Source organism: Hydractinia symbiolongicarpus, chromosome 1 (assembly GCF_029227915.1).
Source record: "Hydractinia symbiolongicarpus strain clone_291-10 chromosome 1, HSymV2.1, whole genome shotgun sequence".
Lineage (NCBI taxonomy): Eukaryota > Metazoa > Cnidaria > Hydrozoa > Anthoathecata > Hydractiniidae > Hydractinia > Hydractinia symbiolongicarpus.
The window spans coordinates 13,980,121-13,998,104 of NC_079875.1; the positions used below are offsets into that span (position 1 = coordinate 13,980,121).

The following is a 17,984-nucleotide window of genomic DNA, read 5'->3' on the forward strand; positions in this document are numbered from 1 at the left end:
TTTTCCATTGTCCTTCTGCCTAAGTGGATTTTTCCACGGGCCTTATCGACTAGTCTCTTATAATAATACAGAGCTTCTGTCTGTGACTTTTGCAAAGTGGATAAAATATAAAATACATATACATACATAAAACGGTTCTGTAATTTATCAAACTTTAACGGTAAACAATATTAACGTCAAAGGAAAGTATATAAACATAAGTGAAGCCATTACAGTGCACTTAAAACTTTGAGGCCAAATAACTTGGAAACGAAGTGGTGACGTCAATAATTTTTCACCGCGTGGGTAACTAGGGACAATCTGGGACCAATTTGGGTAAGTTTCCCAAACCTGGGTCCACGAATCCGTTTCGGAATGGGCGGGTTGATGACGTCATGAAAAAACCTTCAAACCCTAATATCTCTGCAACCATTTATCAAAAGTACATGATCCTATACATTTTCTTGATCAGCGTTTCAAGATCTATGCGATGAAGGCAACATGTATACAAATTTCTAAAATAAAATTTTAGGTTTTGACGGGCCATTGCTGACGTCGGCAAACTTTTAAAACCCTTACATTTTATTAATCGCTCATCAAAACCACACGATTATATACATTTTCTTGATCAGCTGTGTAAGCTCTACACAATGGAGGAAACATGAAAACAAGTTTCTCAATTTATTTATTGTGTATTTGCACTGCTGACATCAGCAAATAATCTAAAACAACCTATTTTTCCATTGTCGTTCTGCCTAAGTGGATTACTCCACGGGCCCTATCGACTAGTCTATATAATAATACGCCAGTTCCGTGTCTCTGTGACAGGCAAAGTGGATGTCTTCATTTTCCTTTGATATTGCCGAAAAATTCATGTCTAATATGGTAAATATTCAGACATTACGGCGCGACGTCAATAACACCACTTTAACGTCAATATCCTATATTAAATTAATGAAGCCATTACAGTGCACCTAAAACTTTGAGGCTAAATAACTTGGAAACGAGTTGGTGACGTCAATGATTTTTCACCGCGTGGGTAACTAGGGACCACCTTGGACCAATTTGGGTAAGTTTCCTAAACCTGGGTCCCCGAATCCGTTTTGGAATGGACGGGTTGATGACGTCATCAAAAAATCTTTAAACCCTAATATCTCTGCAACCGTTTGTCAAAGATATATGATCCTATACATTTTCTTGATCATCGTTTCAAGGTCTATACGATGAAGGTAACAGGGATATAAATTTCTGAAAAATTTTTTTTGCGTTTTAACGGGCCATTGCTGACGTCAGCAAAATTTTAAAACCCTTTTATGTCTTTTGTTGTTCGTAGAAAAGTTATGATCCTATATTATTTTGATCAGCGTTTCAACCTCTACACGTTACAGGCAACGAATAAACTAAATTTCGCCAATTTTTTTTTTTTTTTGGATTTGCAATGCTGACGACAGCAAACCAACATTTTCAATGTCCTATTGCCTAAGTGCATTTCTCCACGGGTCTTTATCGACTAGTCTATGTAATAATACGCTAAGAGTGTCTGTGTGTCTGTGACAGGCAAAGTGGATGTCTTCATTTTCCTTTGATGTTGCCGAAAAATGCAACTCTAATATGTCAAATTTTCTGACGTTACGGAGCGACGAAAATAACACTACTTTAACGTCAATATCCTATATTAAATTAATGAAGCCATCACAGTGCACCTAAAACTTTGAGGCCAAATAACTAGGAAACGAGGTGGTGACGTCAATGATTTTTCACCGCGTGGGTAACTAGGGACCACCTAGGACCAATTTGGGTTATTTTCCCAAACCTGGGTCCCCGAATCCGTTTCGGAATGGACGGGTTGATGACGTCATCAAAAAATCTTCAAACCTTAATATTTCTGAAACTGTTTGTCAAAAGTACATAATCCTATACATTTTCTTGATCAGCTTTTCAAGATCTATACAATAATCTATACATTAGATATATAAAATTCTGGAAAAAAATTTTATGTGTGATTGCGGGTCTTTGCTGACATCAGCCAAATTTTTAAACCCTTATATTTCCTTATACGTTCGTCGAAAATCCATGATCCTATACATTTTTCTCATGAGGGTTTTAGCCTCTACACATTACAGGCAACCAATAAACTAAACTTCGCTAATTCTTTTTTGTATCTGCACTGCTGACGTCAGCAAAAAGTCTAAAATAATCAATTTTTACATTGTCCTCCTGCCTAAGTGGATTTTTCCACGGGCTTTATCGACTAGTCTCTATAATAATACGCCAGTTCTGTCTGTCTGTGACTTTTGCAAAGACGATATTTTTTACCACTCGAATGCGCGAGTTTTTCGAGTTCTTTTGTCAATATCTTTTAACGTCAATATCTTATATATTAAATTAATGAAGCCATTACAGTGCTCTTAAAACTTTGAGGCCAAATAACTTGGAAACGAGTTGGTGACGTCAATGATTTTTCACCGCGTGGGTAACTAGGGACCACCTGGGACCAATTTGGGTAAGTTCCCCAAACCTAGGTCCCCAAATCCGTTTTGGACTGGACGGTTTGATGACGTCATCAAAAAATCTTCAAACTCTAATATCTCTGCAACCGTTTGTCAAAAGTACATGATCCTGTACATTTTCTTGATCAGCATTTCAAGATCTATGCGATGAAAGCAACATGTATACAAATTTCTAAGAAATTATTTTAGTATTTTAGCAAGTCTTTGCTGACGTCAGCAAACTTTTTAAACCCTTTATATCTCATTAACTGCTCATCAAAAGAACATGATCATATACATTTTCCGGATCAGCAGTTTAAGATCTACACAATAGAGGCAACGTGAAAACAAGCTTCTGAATTATTTTTTGTGGATGGGTTGCTGACGTCATCAAAATTCAAATAAGGCTTCTTTTTCATTTTTATACTGCCTCAGTGGATTTTTCCACGGGCCTTATCGACTAGTATATAATAATACGCCAGTTCTGTCTGTCTGTCACTTTTGCAAAGTTGATAAAATTTCTTTGATAAAGTCTATAAAACATCGCCTATAAATTTGTTCTGTAAATTAGCAAACTTTGACGTTAAAGCAATATTGACGTCAAAGGAAAGTATATTAAGATTAGTGAAGCCATTGCATTGCACTTTTAAATTTAAGGCTTAATAACTTGGAAACGGGTGGAAATAACTAACGTCATCTCCTGTGTGGGTAACTAGGGACTACCTGGGACCAATTTGGGTAGGTTTTCCAAACCTAGGTCAGCGAATCCGTTTCGGAATGGACAGGTTAATGACGTCATCAAAAAACCTTTAAACCCTAATATCTCTGCATCCGTTTGTCTCAAGTACACGATCCTATACATTTTCTTGATCAGCGTTTCAAGATCTATACGATGAAGGCAATAGGTACACAAATTTCTTGAAAATAAATTTTTGGGTTTGACAGGCCATTGCTGACGTCAACAAAATTTTTAACACCTTATATCTCCTTTGTCGAATACATATGATCCTATACATTATTGTGATCAGCGTTTTAACCTTTACACGTTATAGGCAACGAATAAACTAAACTTGGCCAATTTTTTTTGTACCTGCACTGTTGACGTCAGCAAAAAATCTGAAACAACCTATTTTTCCATTGTCCTTCTGCCTAAGTGGATTTCTCCACGGGCTTTATCGACTAGTATATTATATATTTTTGACGTCATCTTGGACTTCATGACGTAATCCAACTTTTTATTTAAATTTTTCTCCAATGTGCTAACAAATATTTGTGCCAATTTTTATAATAAGATGTCTCCTTCGTCCTTTTCGAAGACGAGAAGGCCGGCCTTTCAGTGCTGCCAAAAAGCCTAGCCTGAATAGGATTAGGCCTATTTGTATTTCCGTATTGTACATCAGAAACATAGTCTTTTCAGTATCAGAATCCCGTTTTGTTGTTGTTTTTATCCGTTTTTAGATTTATATCCCTCTATAATAGCTTGTTGAATAAATTTTCATTTTTGACTGTTATCCCGATTTATAACTATCCAAACGATCTTTCAAGAAGCCTACCCTCCGTGTGTATCATTTTTTAGCTTATCTGCTTAGACATTATAGGGAAAGTAACGCGACAAAAGTTGTCGAAACCAGTTGTGCGATAACAACGCAATCGAAAAAGTTGCTCGTTTTCGCATGCGCTTTTCCGCTGTAACAGTTGCAATTTTGATAGCATAACCTAGACAAACATTACATTTCGAGCCCGGCGGTGGAGTGTGCAAGTAAACATTAAACCTTCTAGCACGTTCAGTCACGTGTCTAACGTTTCACATTTCCTTCGTGTAGCTTCAGTCGTCCAAGCAGCTTTGGAAGCCGCAAATGTCGTCATCTCGCAAGCTGTTTCGTCAGCGTCGCAAGTGTTACGAGAAACGCAAAATCTTCTCAACAACGTGAATGATTTGACTTCGAAATACAACTACCTCGTGTCATCTTCAGCCAACATTACCAGCACACTGAACGCGGGACAGACAGTTGGTAAGTTTGAAATAGTCAGCAAATCATGTTGCGCGATTTTTATGTAAGCCAATCAAATCTGTGTTTTGTAAGGATTAGTACCAAAGATTTTCTTAGCTAATTAGCTAATTTGAAGGTAATGAAAAAAATAAGAAATGACAAACTTACATTAAGATCTCGTTTTTTACTAAAAGAGAAATGACCGAACAGAACATTAGTTTTTCCTAATTGAAAATAAATCCATAATTAATTTTGACCTCACATGTTTTGAATAAGAAAGTCTTTTTAAGCTATTTTTTAATAATGAATGATTTATACATTTTCTTTTTCTCTCGCGCGCATCCTGAAGTTCGTGCATTTTTGTGCTCTTGGTGAATTTTAGTATAGGTGTATCCACATTACCCTTTTTATAACACAACATCTTCCTTTTTTGTTCCTCCAACTAGTCACACAAGCCGAAACAAAGGTACAGAGCCAGCAAAGCAACCTGCTCCAAGCCGTCAACATGCAAGCCTCCTTCGCCATCATTAACCAAAACATAGAGAACAAACAGTCAGGAATGAATTCGAAGCTATCACAACTGCAATCAATCGCTTCTCAGATGCCGTTCACCATCGAATACAAACAGCGTGCGCAGTCCACCTTCTCACTACGGGGGGTCACTACCCTTACACGTATGATGTTCACAGTCGTGCAGTTTGATGTGCAAGTAAAAAGTTTAAACGGTATCCTGTGGTATTTGTTCTCAAATACAAATCTAATGGTGAGTACGAATGAGTAATTTTTATTTTATTTATTGCATCCCATAAAAGGGAACCTCTCACTATAAAAGCTCATGTTTTCGTATCAGAAGGTTTTTATAAGGGTTTCTTAAGCATGGGAAATAAATTTAGGTTCGTATAGTAAAAACGTTATATTGAAGATTCGTTATGTGGAGAGTATACTGTATATTTATTAAATTTAAGTAATGAGTTTCCAGGCTTATCTTGGCCAAGACGTTTGAGGCAAAGACATTTTTTTCGTTATTTTACGACTGTGAAAAAAAGCGACATATATTTTACCAGCGCGTAAACCAGGTAAAGATCGTTGAAATTAATTAGTTGTACTCTCCAGCACTCCGCGCAACGAAATAATGTCAGGAATCACGAAAGCATAGAAATTAATGGTAAACGGTCATGCTGACGTCAACAACAATTAGCACAACATAAACGTTCCGACTTAAACTGATGGCTAAGTCCACTCTGAACATAAACAAGTAAACTTTGGCAAGTTCAAGATGCGTGAATTTAATATAGAAATAGCCAACGCAATTACTTTGTGGCGAAAAAATTCGAAATTAGCTGTCTTCTCTCAATGTATTTGACCAAGACTGTAGCTCGAATTTACTATAACAGCTTTTGCAATGTTTTCTATGTGTAACATGGCCTTTAAGCGATTATGCTGTGTTTACATTTAGACTGGCACTATGGGTTTGTACATGAAAAACGGTTACATGTATTTTGTTTACAATCTTGGATATGGTGACGTTATCGGTAAAAACTCAATGCAGCTTGCCATTGGTCGATGGTATACTGTCCACGTGACCAGATCGGGAATCGAGGCGTTTTTTATTCTTCGTGACAGCACAGGTGTGTGGTTTTTTGTTTTATTTTACTTTAGTTTCGCGTTATTCTGGTTATCCTGCCGAAAAACTTATTTTGTAAATATGTTGCATTCAGGTTTTTCCTCAATGGTCATGATGAAATCAGCCTATGTTGGTGATGTCCGTTACATGAGCTTCGATGTCAACAGCCGATGGTATTTAAATGGTTTTCCTAGCGGCTTTATGGTAGGGAAACATGTTTGTTTGTTTTTTTCATTTTGTCTTTGTCCTTTTCATGTGTTTATTTGATATTTCTCTTTGAGATACTTTTATATTATTCCTTTCTTTTTTAATTGATTTTGTTGTTATGAATTTCACATTCGTACTTTGTGGTTATATATGTGATACTGGTACACAGATAACCCAAAAGGTCGTATAAATTTTGTAATGTATTCATTAAAGTTAAAACAACTGAATGAACTTCAATCTCAAGTAATGACTGGTGAAGCTAGGCACTTGTGTTGAATGGTAAAGGCGTATATATGATGAGGATGTATATAACGCTATATAAGTCTTTACATGCGTAATGTATAAAACATATATAAACATATATAAAATTAGGCATGTGTCTACAATTTAAATTGATTTTTTTCCTTCTGAACCTATAGACTCAACTTACAAGCACTTACGGCAGTTTTTACGGTGTTTACGACAACTTTTACTTAAATGGAGTATCGTACAATTTATGGAACAGTTTTGACTTCAGTGGGCAAACAATTTACGCGAATTATCGATTCAGACTGCCTCCAGCAAGCAATGGCTCCGCTGTGACTTTCTTTGGGAACGGCTATATACGACAGAGAGTTGGCACATTCTTAGTCAGTAATAGTTTCTCGTCAGTGCAGTTAGAATTTCGTACGCTGAAAGATAATATCGTCATTTTTGGTGTGACCGGCCAAACTGGAAGCTTTATTTACGGCTTGTATATTTTCGGCGGAAAACTCATGTTCCAGTTCGCCACAAGTTTGGGGAGCAACATCGCCATTATCACTAATAAGTGAGTTTTTTTGTTTTTGTTCCGAGTTATGCAATCTAGGCCTCAGTTGTGCCAGCTAATATCGAATAGTAAAAAGAGATGTTTATCTTAGCATATGTCGATGTCCATATTGCACCATCTTGGGCAATATTTTTTATTTTAATAAATAAAAAACTTAGTTAGCATTGGATGAAAAACCAGAATTAACATGCTAGATACAACTGTGTTAAAAAAGTCGTACCGGGTATCTAGCTAGACGGCTATTTACATCTTAACCCACAAACCTTTTTTGTTTAGTAATTTTTACAACAACGGGGACTGGTATCGAGTCATGATCTCTCGGAGTGGTGTAAACGCGACACTAAGTGTGCGATCTTTAAACCCAGCACATTTGCAGCTTTCTGAGTTAAAGACAAACTACATCGGCGTGACTAACCTACCCACAGGAATCGCAATCATCTTCGGCTCGACTTCAACCAACAGGTTAGTAATTTTTCGTGCATTGTGTACATGGAAGTACCTATAAATGTTTATTTTAACATTCCAACTAAGACGTGCATCTTTGTTATGGTTTTCTTATTTGTATATCTATAGTCCCGTTCCTCCACCCGTCAGCGGTAAATTTGCTGGCGATATGCGATATGCGTCTTTCAGTGATGTCACAACCGGGAAGTTAATCCATCGCAGTTTCTTATCGTCGCAGTACCTAATCGAGGAAAAAGATACAAGTTATTATGGGATGATAAATGGGCAGGTACAAGTTGTTTGTTTGTTTGCTTGTTTCTTTGCCTGCCTCTCTGTCTGGTTGTATATTTAATTTTTATGGCGCACTTTCTGGGTAATACACCAGGTCACCTGTCATTGGTAAAGGATTCAGTTGGCCAAGCCTTCTATCGGCTTGATGTATATTTAACCAGAGATTGTAAGAAACACAAAATGAAAACTTTTTTTAAGCTCCTGGTTGTAAAACTCGGACGATTTAACTTTCTTAGCTTCTGGTACTTTAGTGTAATCAGGATTTTTTAAAGCAGTGCAGCCGTTTTGCTACTACGTACAGGGTATTCCTGCAACAAAATAAACAGCATGTGTATGTGAAAATATATTAACAAAATAAAAAAACAAGATTTTAAAAGGAAAGAGCGTAGCTGCACGACACAGAACAGACATATAACGAGTTTACAATACATTCAACAACCACTCTCATTTATCACTTTGAGCACTGAAGCAGCAGAATGATCGTTAGCTTTGTGCCTTGGTCAAATTACTGGGTAGGAATCGAACCTACGACCTTGACACTGTTTAATGTCACGCTCTACCAACTGAGCTACCAGTGAGGACCAAGACAGTTAGTCGACAGATCAAACCGCTTTTTAAGTTCTCATTGAGACAAAAGAGAAGTGGTCATCTGAACATTACAAACAAATGTACAACCACCACCGCTTCCCTTTCAAATATACAAAATATACAACGTGTGTGAAATGTTTTTAAAATCGAAAGGTGTCCAAAAAGACAGCTTCTTTCTGTAATGTCTGCGATGTTGCACAGATTGTGTCCAGCATAGCAGCAAGCTTTTGTTTTTCTGCTAAAAGTTTTTTCTTTCCGACAAAACGCCAGCGTTGTGCAAGCCTTCGCTCAATTTTTTCAATATCAACTCTGATTTTTTCTTCTACTGTATCCAGCTTAGTAACTGATTTTTTGATTGATTTACCGACAGTTGTCTAAAGAAGAAGTGTATTAACAATAAAATCTAGAATGAAAATAAACTTTAAGGGAAGATCGTTGAAACTTTTTCAAGCTTCCTCGTAAGCGTTTGATTTTTACGGCGCCATTTGTATCTTCGCTAATTTAAAAAAAAGGTTACGAATAGCAGATATTTTACAAACTTACTTTTATGTCAATCACACCGGCTTTGATACAAGAAATCTCCTTCTCTTTCTCCCGCAGCTCGACTTCCTTTCCACTAAGAACCAATTTGAGCAACTCAACTTCTGCAATTTTCACTGCAACAGCCTCTTTCTCTTCCAGTAACTCCAGCTTTGTTGTTTTGTGTTTTTCAATCAGCTTTCTCATGGACTTCACAAGAACGGTTTTCTTCTTATCAATGATGATGGTAGCTTTGCGGAAACTGTGAAACTTTTGCCTCTTGTTGGTTTTTATCAAAGTAAAATCCTCGCAATAGGACACCTCATCTGAAAAGGAAACTTTTCTGGCTTTGTTGTTGTTGACAGCTTCATCTGTATCGAGCATTTGTTGTCCCTCCAACTGATCAATCTGTGTTTTTTTCTTATTCAAGCAAGATTTTAAGTTCTCGTGTTCACCCTTCTCCGTAGCTTCGCTTTTACCACCATCTTGATCTTCTTCCGAAGGCTTTCCTTTTACCTCCTCTTCTCCTCTACGTACTTCCCATGGCTGTTCAGCTTTAACCATACGTTTATCTACAATTTAATTTATTTTGTAATGAATTAAAAGTTCATTTTTTTGTTTCATAAGGAACTGAAAGTCCCTACTTATTTATGTAGATAGGTTTTATCGTAAGAACTATTATCTCCGCTCAGATCTTTCGCCGCTTCAATATCGGCAATCATCTTCGACATGTTGTCATACTTCATCGTCATATGACGAGATCGTCGTTTTTTCCGTCTCATTAGTTGCTCATCACCAGCAGTATCTACCGGTAGTTGTATCCTTTCAATATATTCGACATATTCTGGCGAGCAATCCATTTTAACTTTTTTTTTATTTATATTTTTTGTAAAACGAACCACTTCCTGAGAATATTGACGTCGAATAAAATTTGTAACCAACTTTTACTAAACATAAATCAATTTGACGTCATATTTAGTTACGCAACATAATTGGCCCGGAATTTTATTAATTTCGTACCCAGTGCACCAGTGTTGTCAAAACGACGTTTTGACGGCGATCGATATTTTATCGATATTTTATCGTTTCGTTACTTTTTTGTTACTTTTTTAGTTCTGAATGTCTCCAACTAAACACGCGTAAAAAGTGCGAAAACACGACAAGTTTAGTGAATAATACTTAGATTTTACCTGTTTCTTTTTTTAGATCGTCGAAGGGGTCCGTTTCTATGGTTACATGTGGTGGTTAAAAACTGGTTCGTACGCGATGATTCAGACATTCCGATCGGTTGTTGTTTCGTCTATATACATCAGTTTCAAGACATCTCAACTCAGTGGATTGATTATGTATAAGACGGGAAGCGTAAGAATTTATCTACTTTGTTTTACCGCGTTAATTTTTTTTATCTTCGAGCGTGTGGATCGTGATTCCCAAATTTGTATGGAAGTTTTTAAGTGTTTTTGCTTTGTTAATGTCATAAATCGCACAGCAGATCGTTTTCAGCTCTAAACAGTAATGGTCACACGTGAAATAGTGATACATACATGTAAGGGGGGGTTAAAAATCATGTGCCTGATACGCAAGAGATTTAATTTAAAACTCCAGGGTACAAAATAAGGAAGGTAATTGAAAATTACAGTCTTTTGGGGCTGCTATAATGTGGAGATGATAATAATCCCGCTTCTGGGAAATAATTTCTCTTAGAGTAATTATTCTTACCTGATTTAGGCATCGCAGCATCATTTCTATATGGGCTTGATAGCTGGAAACTTGGTTGTTGTGCTTCAACGCAGCAACAGTATAATGGCGCCGTATGTTTCCTCCAATCTTACGTTGAGTGACGGACAATGGCATAATATGAGCCTTGCTTACACAGGAGGAGGGTAAGTACTCTCCAACGTTGTTTATACACTGCAAAGATGGACAGATAGCAAGCTAACTACCGAACTATTTCGTGATTTTATAAGAGGTACCCTTGAGTACTAATTACCGCTGGGAAAGGGTGAGTGGTTAAACGGGAGGGATTAATGTAATAAAAATTAACATATGGCTGCAGAGTGGACAAAATGGATACTGCTAGTATACTGGTTGTTTTATTTTGTTAAACGGTAAATAGCAATGCAACACTACTCTCTTGCTTCTCTTCTGTAGACTACTTGCATTGTGAATTTCATAACAGATAAAAAATAAATTTCTAACGAAAAATACTTTGCTCATCTCGATAAATAGATAAAATGGGAGTTTCCAAATTGACAATCAAGGGAGGAGTGCCCCAAACTACCAATTAAGGGGAGGGGTGTTCCAAATAAACAATTAAAAATACCAAGTAATTGGTCATCTATAGTACCTGTTTTCAACTAACACAATTTGAAGATGGTGTACATCAATTGTAGAGTAAATTTAAAGCCATTAAAGAACGGTACCAGTCTTAAATAGCCGGCGATGAAGGAGAGAATTTAACTATACTTATACCAGACTGCATTGCACCAAAATTAAAACAGAATCTTCCAAACATCTATGAACACACTTTGACAGCTTTTTTCTTTTCTTACTTTAATATTAAGAAGCAAATGTTTTTTTTAGTTTCCAGTTGCAGATCGACGCAAAAATCGTTTACACTGGATGGTTTGGCAACGTTGCACTGACTACAATCGGTACTGGTGACGTGTACATAGGAGGGTTATCAAGTGGCGTGCAAATAGGAATGGCTGTGCCCACTACAAGACATCTGCAAATAGATTTTGAAAGCTTCCTGATTAACAGAATGTAAGACATTTTGTTTTCAGCTTACTGAGAAAAATGCTACTTCGTTCCCAGGTCTTCTTGTCATTATTTGATGAGTCGGTAATGTTGGAAGAAAACCTGGCAAAGAGTTAGAAAGTGCTGGAAAGAGACTACGTTGTGAAACGCGTAGGTCAAAGAGTAACCGACTAAAATTTAAATGGCGCGAAATTTACAACAATGAATAAGATGCTAATTTGAATAAAACTGAAAGGAGCGTTTGCGGCTTAAACAATGTGATTTAAAAAAAACCCAACAAATTTCCAATTTCTCTTTTCCATAGGCAACAGAATTTCTTTAGTGGAAGCTATGTTGGTGTGTCATACGCTGGAATAACGCCTGGGAGTAATCAAGCTCGACCTCCGCCAGCCTGTGCTGCTTCGTTCCCAGACCTGATATTCGCTCCAGATCCTTTACAAGTTCGTTTCGGAAAAGTACCATGGGCGAGCATTCAAAGTTACATCGGCTATCGATTATCAGCAAGTACAACGCAGAAGTATTTTCAGACAAGGTAGCCTTAAAATATTATCTTAAGTTTGTTGATATTTTTAGCAATCAAGTTGGCCTTTTAAACGAATTTAATTTAACAAGGTTTTTGGTGGTTTTATAATTGACTCAAAGCCACAACTTTTGAAATTTGAAACCGGTTATTATCCTGTGTACTGAAGTTGGATCTATAAACAAATTTAATTTATTGCGTTATATTTTTGCAGTTTTGTTGTAACGATGAGCTTCCGTGCCGTTTCTGGTGACGGTGTCATATTTTACATCGCCAACAGCGACACAAACCCGACGCAGTATGTGTCACTAGAACTTATCAATGGGCGTTTGCGTTATGAATTTCATAATGGCCAAGGCAAGGTAACCATAGAGACCGGAAATACGACGAATTACGCGGGAGAAGGAAAATGGTATAAGGTTAGAGAATAAAGCTTTATAATCAAACTCCCCTCGTTTAGCTCTCCTCCGTCCCCTTCAGAAGTTCTAAATGCTTTGTACTTCCCACTCCTGGAATTTTCAATCAGTTTGAGGTTATTCATTAACCTCGTCCACAGGGTCTTGTGGCCCCTGAGCCGTTATTACGCCGTTATCAACTTCATGACAAGGCAAAATGCCCTTGGAACGAGGCTGGTGATTTATGGCTACCTTTATCTTCAAATAAAGAACTCGATATCATTTTAGATATATCTGCTCCGTATTTATCAATTCGGTGCCATCCTAATTCCTGAAACGATGGAGTACAAAAACTCGCGTCACGATCAAGCTGCACAACCGCTTTATTTGACCCGACCCCTGTACATTGGAGGCTTACCTAACAACATTGTTGCTAACCACTTCATGAAACGAAAGTATGGCTTCAACGGTTGTCTGCGCAAATTCGAAATATCGTCGGGATTCGAAACGTACGCAATAGATTTTACACGACCTGATCTCGGTGGAACGCAAACGGGAACAACTTCGTGTTATTCTAACACGGAGACGGGTGTTTATTTTAACGGAAAAGATTCGTGGGTAAATTACGGTGAGCACTTCGTTAATTTTCTTTTTTAATATTCGCTTTTTGGTCTTTTTTTCCATGCTTAACGAGGACTTGAAAATAGGTTGTAGACCCTCTCTTTAATGCTGCTAATAAGTAAGTCTAGGTTATGGGGTTTCCATCATTAATCCTGTTCTCATGCTGAGACCAATGCCAAAGAGATCGCTAAGTGATTGCAGCTGTTTTTTCAATATCAGAGATTCAACACACAAATTCCAACATTTAGTGCTTCCATTGGACAACTACTTCAGTTCCATGCAGACTGAATTGTGCTTGTTATTGTATCCGACTTTTTAATTTCAGCCAACAATTTTATCCTGCACCCAGATTTTACTCTCGAGCTTCGATTCAGGACGTATAAACGTTCAGGAACACTCCTGTATTTATTCTCCAACCAAACACCAAATGGAGTGGGTGTCGGTAAGATCTTTAAACAATTTCGTTTATGCTACGTCCACGATGGTTTAATGTTGTCTTTAAAGGATTGAGATTCGTTTTTCGTAGGGAGTGGATTTGGGTCATATATGTTGTTGGAGTTAGAAGATGGAAAGGTATGTATGGTCGGTCTTACCAAGTATAGATATTAGATGTTTGCCTAACCTAACCTAACAGCTTGAAAAAAGCACGCATGCTCAACCAAAATCACCATCAATTTTTGGTCGCAAATAACTAATTACATGAAATAGGTGTGATTCATCACACCCATTTTATGTAATGTGTGGACATTCGCAACTTAGAAGAGGAGGGGGTTAGCTGCTGTGAGCAGACATTCTTTATCTTTTTGGTATTCCTTGTTGATTTTGTTAGCATTATACAAGTTGTTGTTATCTATGTACGTGAGTAGCATTTTGAATAAAAAATTTGTACTCAGAAACTATACTAATACTAAATATGACAATTTGTGTGCGCACAGACACGGGGAGGAGGGAGGGGGGGGGGGGGGGTGGTTAAAAAAATCAGGCGGGTACGGGCAAAGGAAGAATGGTGGGTATTTGAAGTACAGCCTAATACTTTTTCGGATAACTGTTCACATTATTTGATCAAAGAAACTGTCCCCAGCAACTCTGTCATTTTTTATTTAGATCAACTTCCACTACAAGCCTTCCATGCTTCAACCAGGTCAAACATTTGTGTGGAAAGACTCAAAAGGAGACAAATCTTACTATCTGTGTGATCAAAGATGGCACACCTTAAAAATCAGTAAAACCGCGCGAAGTTTGAGGATCAAAGTTGATTCTCTTTTAAACATGGGAGGCGGAGTTGTGGATGAAACCAATAGTGGACAAATCAATGGTTTTATGTACATTGGTGGTGTCAAAGGTAGCGTACATTATTTTTTCCCTTACGAGAACTATAATCATGCTCAATATATTGGGACAAATACAGCTTAAAAACCCCTCACCCCTTTCGTAATGTTGGAGAGCCAGAGGACCCTGTATCCGTATCTCATCACCTCTCGTCTGTCATGGTATCTTTTTGTTTTGCTTGTAGGAGGTATACAGAAACCTGGCCAGGTTACAAGATATTTCGATGGATGCTTGCAGCTCGTGTCTCTCGGGCAGAATTCAGAACGAATCCAATCGAGCGTGGATGGAAACAATGTGGTGTTTGGTTGTCCAACATTTTAATTTCTTTCTTTCATTTTTAGGTAGTTGTAAATAAGAATTAGTCGCTCAAAAAATCAAGTTTCTTTTTATATTTCATCAAAAAATAAATAATTCCTCATATACAAATATATACACACTACATGAACGACACCATTTTGTCCGTCATGTCACGTGTCAAACACAAATGCACGCATCTCTTCTAATATTTTGTGAGCCTCCATGCTTCGTTTTCCACAGTTGTTAGCAATCTCTAAACAACCCAGACATAAAAAATTGAGAACCAAAACCAGTGCGCAACAAAAGCCCCTGACATAAACGTAAGTTGAAACTAAGTTACCTTCTGCTTTTTCGTACGCGCCGTTTCGTTCAAACCCAAGACGAACAAAGGAAGGCTCTAAATAAGAAAATATAGCCTTGTGAAGTAACACGTACACACACGGTACAATTTTATCTAATAACGAGCGTTTTGTTCCTACCTTCAAATGTTGAGGCTTTCCAATCGAGTAACTGCTTGGAAACTGAATGGTTATATTCTTAAAAATGAATGACAAAAATTGTACATCACTTTTTGGGAAATCTAGAACATTATATCGCTGTTTTTTTTTTTTACTTTTTGGTCTTGAACACTAGTTTTTAGGATAAAAACCAGGAGATCGCAAATTCAGAAAAAAAATGAAGTAAAAACTCATGAACTGGATGGGGTCTGAGTATACCCCACCCCAAAAAAGGGCATGCCACCTAGATTACTTACTAGATGAGCAGACATCCATTTCACTACATATTCTGTTGAGTTCTTTACCTTCGCCAAGTTGTGGTTCACCTGGATAACAAAATAAAGACATTACAGTACAGTCAGTGGCTGCAACGGTATATAGCTGATCCTCTAAAGTTTCGGAACACCCTGTTAGAGTTATCGTTTATTTACAGTAATTGCAAACTGAGACGAGAGAACATGTATAATTTGCGGAACTATGCATAAACAAATAACAATTTTTCGCTGAGAATTAAACCCAACATAAAATTACCGTTAATAATTTCAAGCCAAGGTAAAAGTTCCACAATCTGTTTTGATGCATCACAGTTGGACGCGTAAACTAAAAAAAACAATAGCCAAGTTCACCAAACATTCTTAAAAACAAAGGCTGGGCAATTCATTTTCAACTCTTAGACATAGATCTAAACACAGAATACATTAAAATTGGAGTATAGCCTATGGCAGTAGGAACAGCACCACAAAGAATTGGATTAAATATGGCGAACTATAAACTATTTAAACTGAGGCGAACTATGTTGTGTCAGGTAAAACGAGGCAAAGAAACGAGTTCAATAGTCACGGCAACAACAACCAAAAAATAGGTAACCCGGCATTTAAAACAGTCTTACGCGGGTTTGTCAAATTCTTTTTATCGTCTTTTAAAATCAGCGTTTTCAATTTGTCCAATCTTGTCAAGGGGAGTACAGTGTCAACACTGAAAGAAAAGAGTAAAGGTTTGGCCATTTGCATTTCAGCAGAGTAAAATCAAATGTAGTTATACGCACCTGTTTAGGAAATTGCCTGAAATGTTTAAACGTGATAACGATTCGAGGCGTTCCAAGCCAGCTAAAGAAATGTCAATTTAAGGGTTATTCCTTCAGCTCTATAGGTTAGGCTGAAAATTAAGTAAGGTTGAACAAGGACGTTTCATCCATGACCATACTTACACAGTGCCGCAAGTCGGTTCAACGAAACATCTAAGCTTTCCAAGCAAGTTAGTTTTCCTAGAAGTTAAAAAATTCTTAACACCTGTTCCCTGAATGGGGATTACAGCTATTCTCATAATCAATTATTTGCCGGATTTATTTTATGATGCAATGAAAATACAATATGGAGTTTTGCTGGATATATATGATATGGTCCCCAGAAATATATTTGGGAATTTCTTTTCACGAATCAGATATTAAACAAACATTTTACAATATAGTCCAACAATCCAAGGAAACAAATTCTACTCTTACTCTGCCAACATTTTTATGAGGAATATTTAGAGATCTTACGAAGCGCCATGACACTGGACAGTTTGTTTGATGACAGATCCAAATAAACAAGATTAGCGCATTCTCCTATGCAACCAAGGTCGAATATACCTAAATAAATGGAAAAATATATTAACGGAAATTTGTCGCAACATTTTGTCGTTGAACAGATGTAATGCTGGTATCCTGCTTAATATTTAGCACGACTTTTTGTGCGCCCACAAAATAGTACGCTGGTAGGAAGAAGTCATGAAACAGCACACGAAAACTTTCTGACAAAATGACGGAAATGAGTAGTTTTGCTCCTTCTATGGTGAGAATCATTACGAATATCTCCTAATTCCCCACCAGACGAAATATTCAGTTTGAAAAAATATTTGGCCATTTGATTTTTTAGAGGAATATTACTGTGCACGCTGGCAGTAAAAAGCTACGAATCTGCACACAAAAACTTCCTGATAAAACGACAGAAATGAGTAGTTTTAGTCCGTATATGCCCAGAGTCTTGACGAATATCTCTCAATTCCCCACCACACGGAATACCCACTTTGAGAAAATATTTGGTAATTTATTTTGTTAGTGAATTATTACGGTCAATATGAAATGTCGGATTTAATTTTCAATTTTGCGACGTAGTAAACGCCACCACCTAGTAAGATAATATTCCGCTTCCCCCGTGACAGTAAAATACTATTTCGCTTCCCGCGTAACATTAGCATAGTGGATAAGAACAGCAATGAGAAAAAGTTTCTTCCTTAGTCGTAATGTACAGGTCGGAAGTAAAAGAAAAAAATCTTACCTCGATTATTCAAACTTAAAACAAAGATGGTTTCTAAATCAAACTGCTGTGTTTCATCTTTGAGAAACCGCGAAGTAATTACTTGAGCCATTTTTTTAAACTAAACTACAGACCAGAATTGAGATGCTTCATCCACCATCCATTATAAATTTCACTGTAACTAAAAACTACAAGAAAGAAAAGGATGTAACAAGATATTATTTCCAACAACTCAAAATGTTGTTTGTCTTAACAGAAGCAAACTTATCCCCTTCTTTCCGTCCGGAGCTCTCTGAGATAAACTTATTTGATAGAGCTCTGTTGAAAA

The 17,984-nt window shown here is 37.1% G+C and overlaps 3 protein-coding genes across 4 annotated transcripts in view; 1 reads left to right on the top strand and 2 right to left on the bottom strand.

Moving 5' to 3' along the window:
* Positions 1-15,453, top strand: part of LOC130641232 (laminin subunit alpha-1-like) — a 46,832-nt gene extending 31,379 nt beyond the window's left edge. For both annotated transcript variants that reach the window (XM_057447953.1, XM_057447961.1), the window contains 17 exons: positions 4,292-4,480; positions 4,906-5,222; positions 5,916-6,087; positions 6,178-6,287; positions 6,710-7,098; positions 7,375-7,560; positions 7,672-7,831; positions 10,147-10,302; positions 10,669-10,823; positions 11,524-11,706; positions 12,005-12,232; positions 12,435-12,639; positions 12,904-13,243; positions 13,562-13,678; positions 13,763-13,809; positions 14,341-14,578; positions 14,750-15,453. In XM_057447953.1, the coding sequence (XP_057303936.1) occupies positions 4,292-4,480; positions 4,906-5,222; positions 5,916-6,087; positions 6,178-6,287; positions 6,710-7,098; positions 7,375-7,560; positions 7,672-7,831; positions 10,147-10,302; positions 10,669-10,823; positions 11,524-11,706; positions 12,005-12,232; positions 12,435-12,639; positions 12,904-13,243; positions 13,562-13,678; positions 13,763-13,809; positions 14,341-14,578; positions 14,750-14,886 (3,329 nt within the window). In that variant the 3' untranslated portion in view covers positions 14,887-15,453. The remainder of the gene's footprint in view (positions 1-4,291; positions 4,481-4,905; positions 5,223-5,915; positions 6,088-6,177; positions 6,288-6,709; positions 7,099-7,374; positions 7,561-7,671; positions 7,832-10,146; positions 10,303-10,668; positions 10,824-11,523; positions 11,707-12,004; positions 12,233-12,434; positions 12,640-12,903; positions 13,244-13,561; positions 13,679-13,762; positions 13,810-14,340; positions 14,579-14,749) is intronic.
* Positions 7,839-10,441, bottom strand: LOC130641277 (uncharacterized). The gene is made up of 2 exons (XM_057448018.1): positions 10,131-10,441; positions 7,839-9,512 (listed from the first exon to the last, which is right to left on the bottom strand). Exon 2 carries the CDS (start codon positions 9,502-9,504, stop codon positions 8,953-8,955), a length of 552 nt encoding a protein of 183 aa, XP_057304001.1. The 5' UTR covers positions 9,505-9,512; positions 10,131-10,441; the 3' UTR covers positions 7,839-8,952.
* On the bottom strand, positions 14,940-17,870 carry LOC130641268 (leucine-rich repeat-containing protein 61-like). The gene is made up of 10 exons (XM_057448007.1): positions 17,678-17,870; positions 16,900-16,989; positions 16,567-16,623; positions 16,405-16,465; positions 16,249-16,334; positions 15,891-15,959; positions 15,617-15,685; positions 15,342-15,398; positions 15,203-15,259; positions 14,940-15,115 (listed from the first exon to the last, which is right to left on the bottom strand). Exons 1-10 carry the CDS (start codon positions 17,766-17,768, stop codon positions 15,033-15,035), a joined length of 720 nt encoding a protein of 239 aa, XP_057303990.1. The 5' UTR covers positions 17,769-17,870; the 3' UTR covers positions 14,940-15,032.
* Between the last annotated feature and the right edge of the window lie 114 nt (positions 17,871-17,984).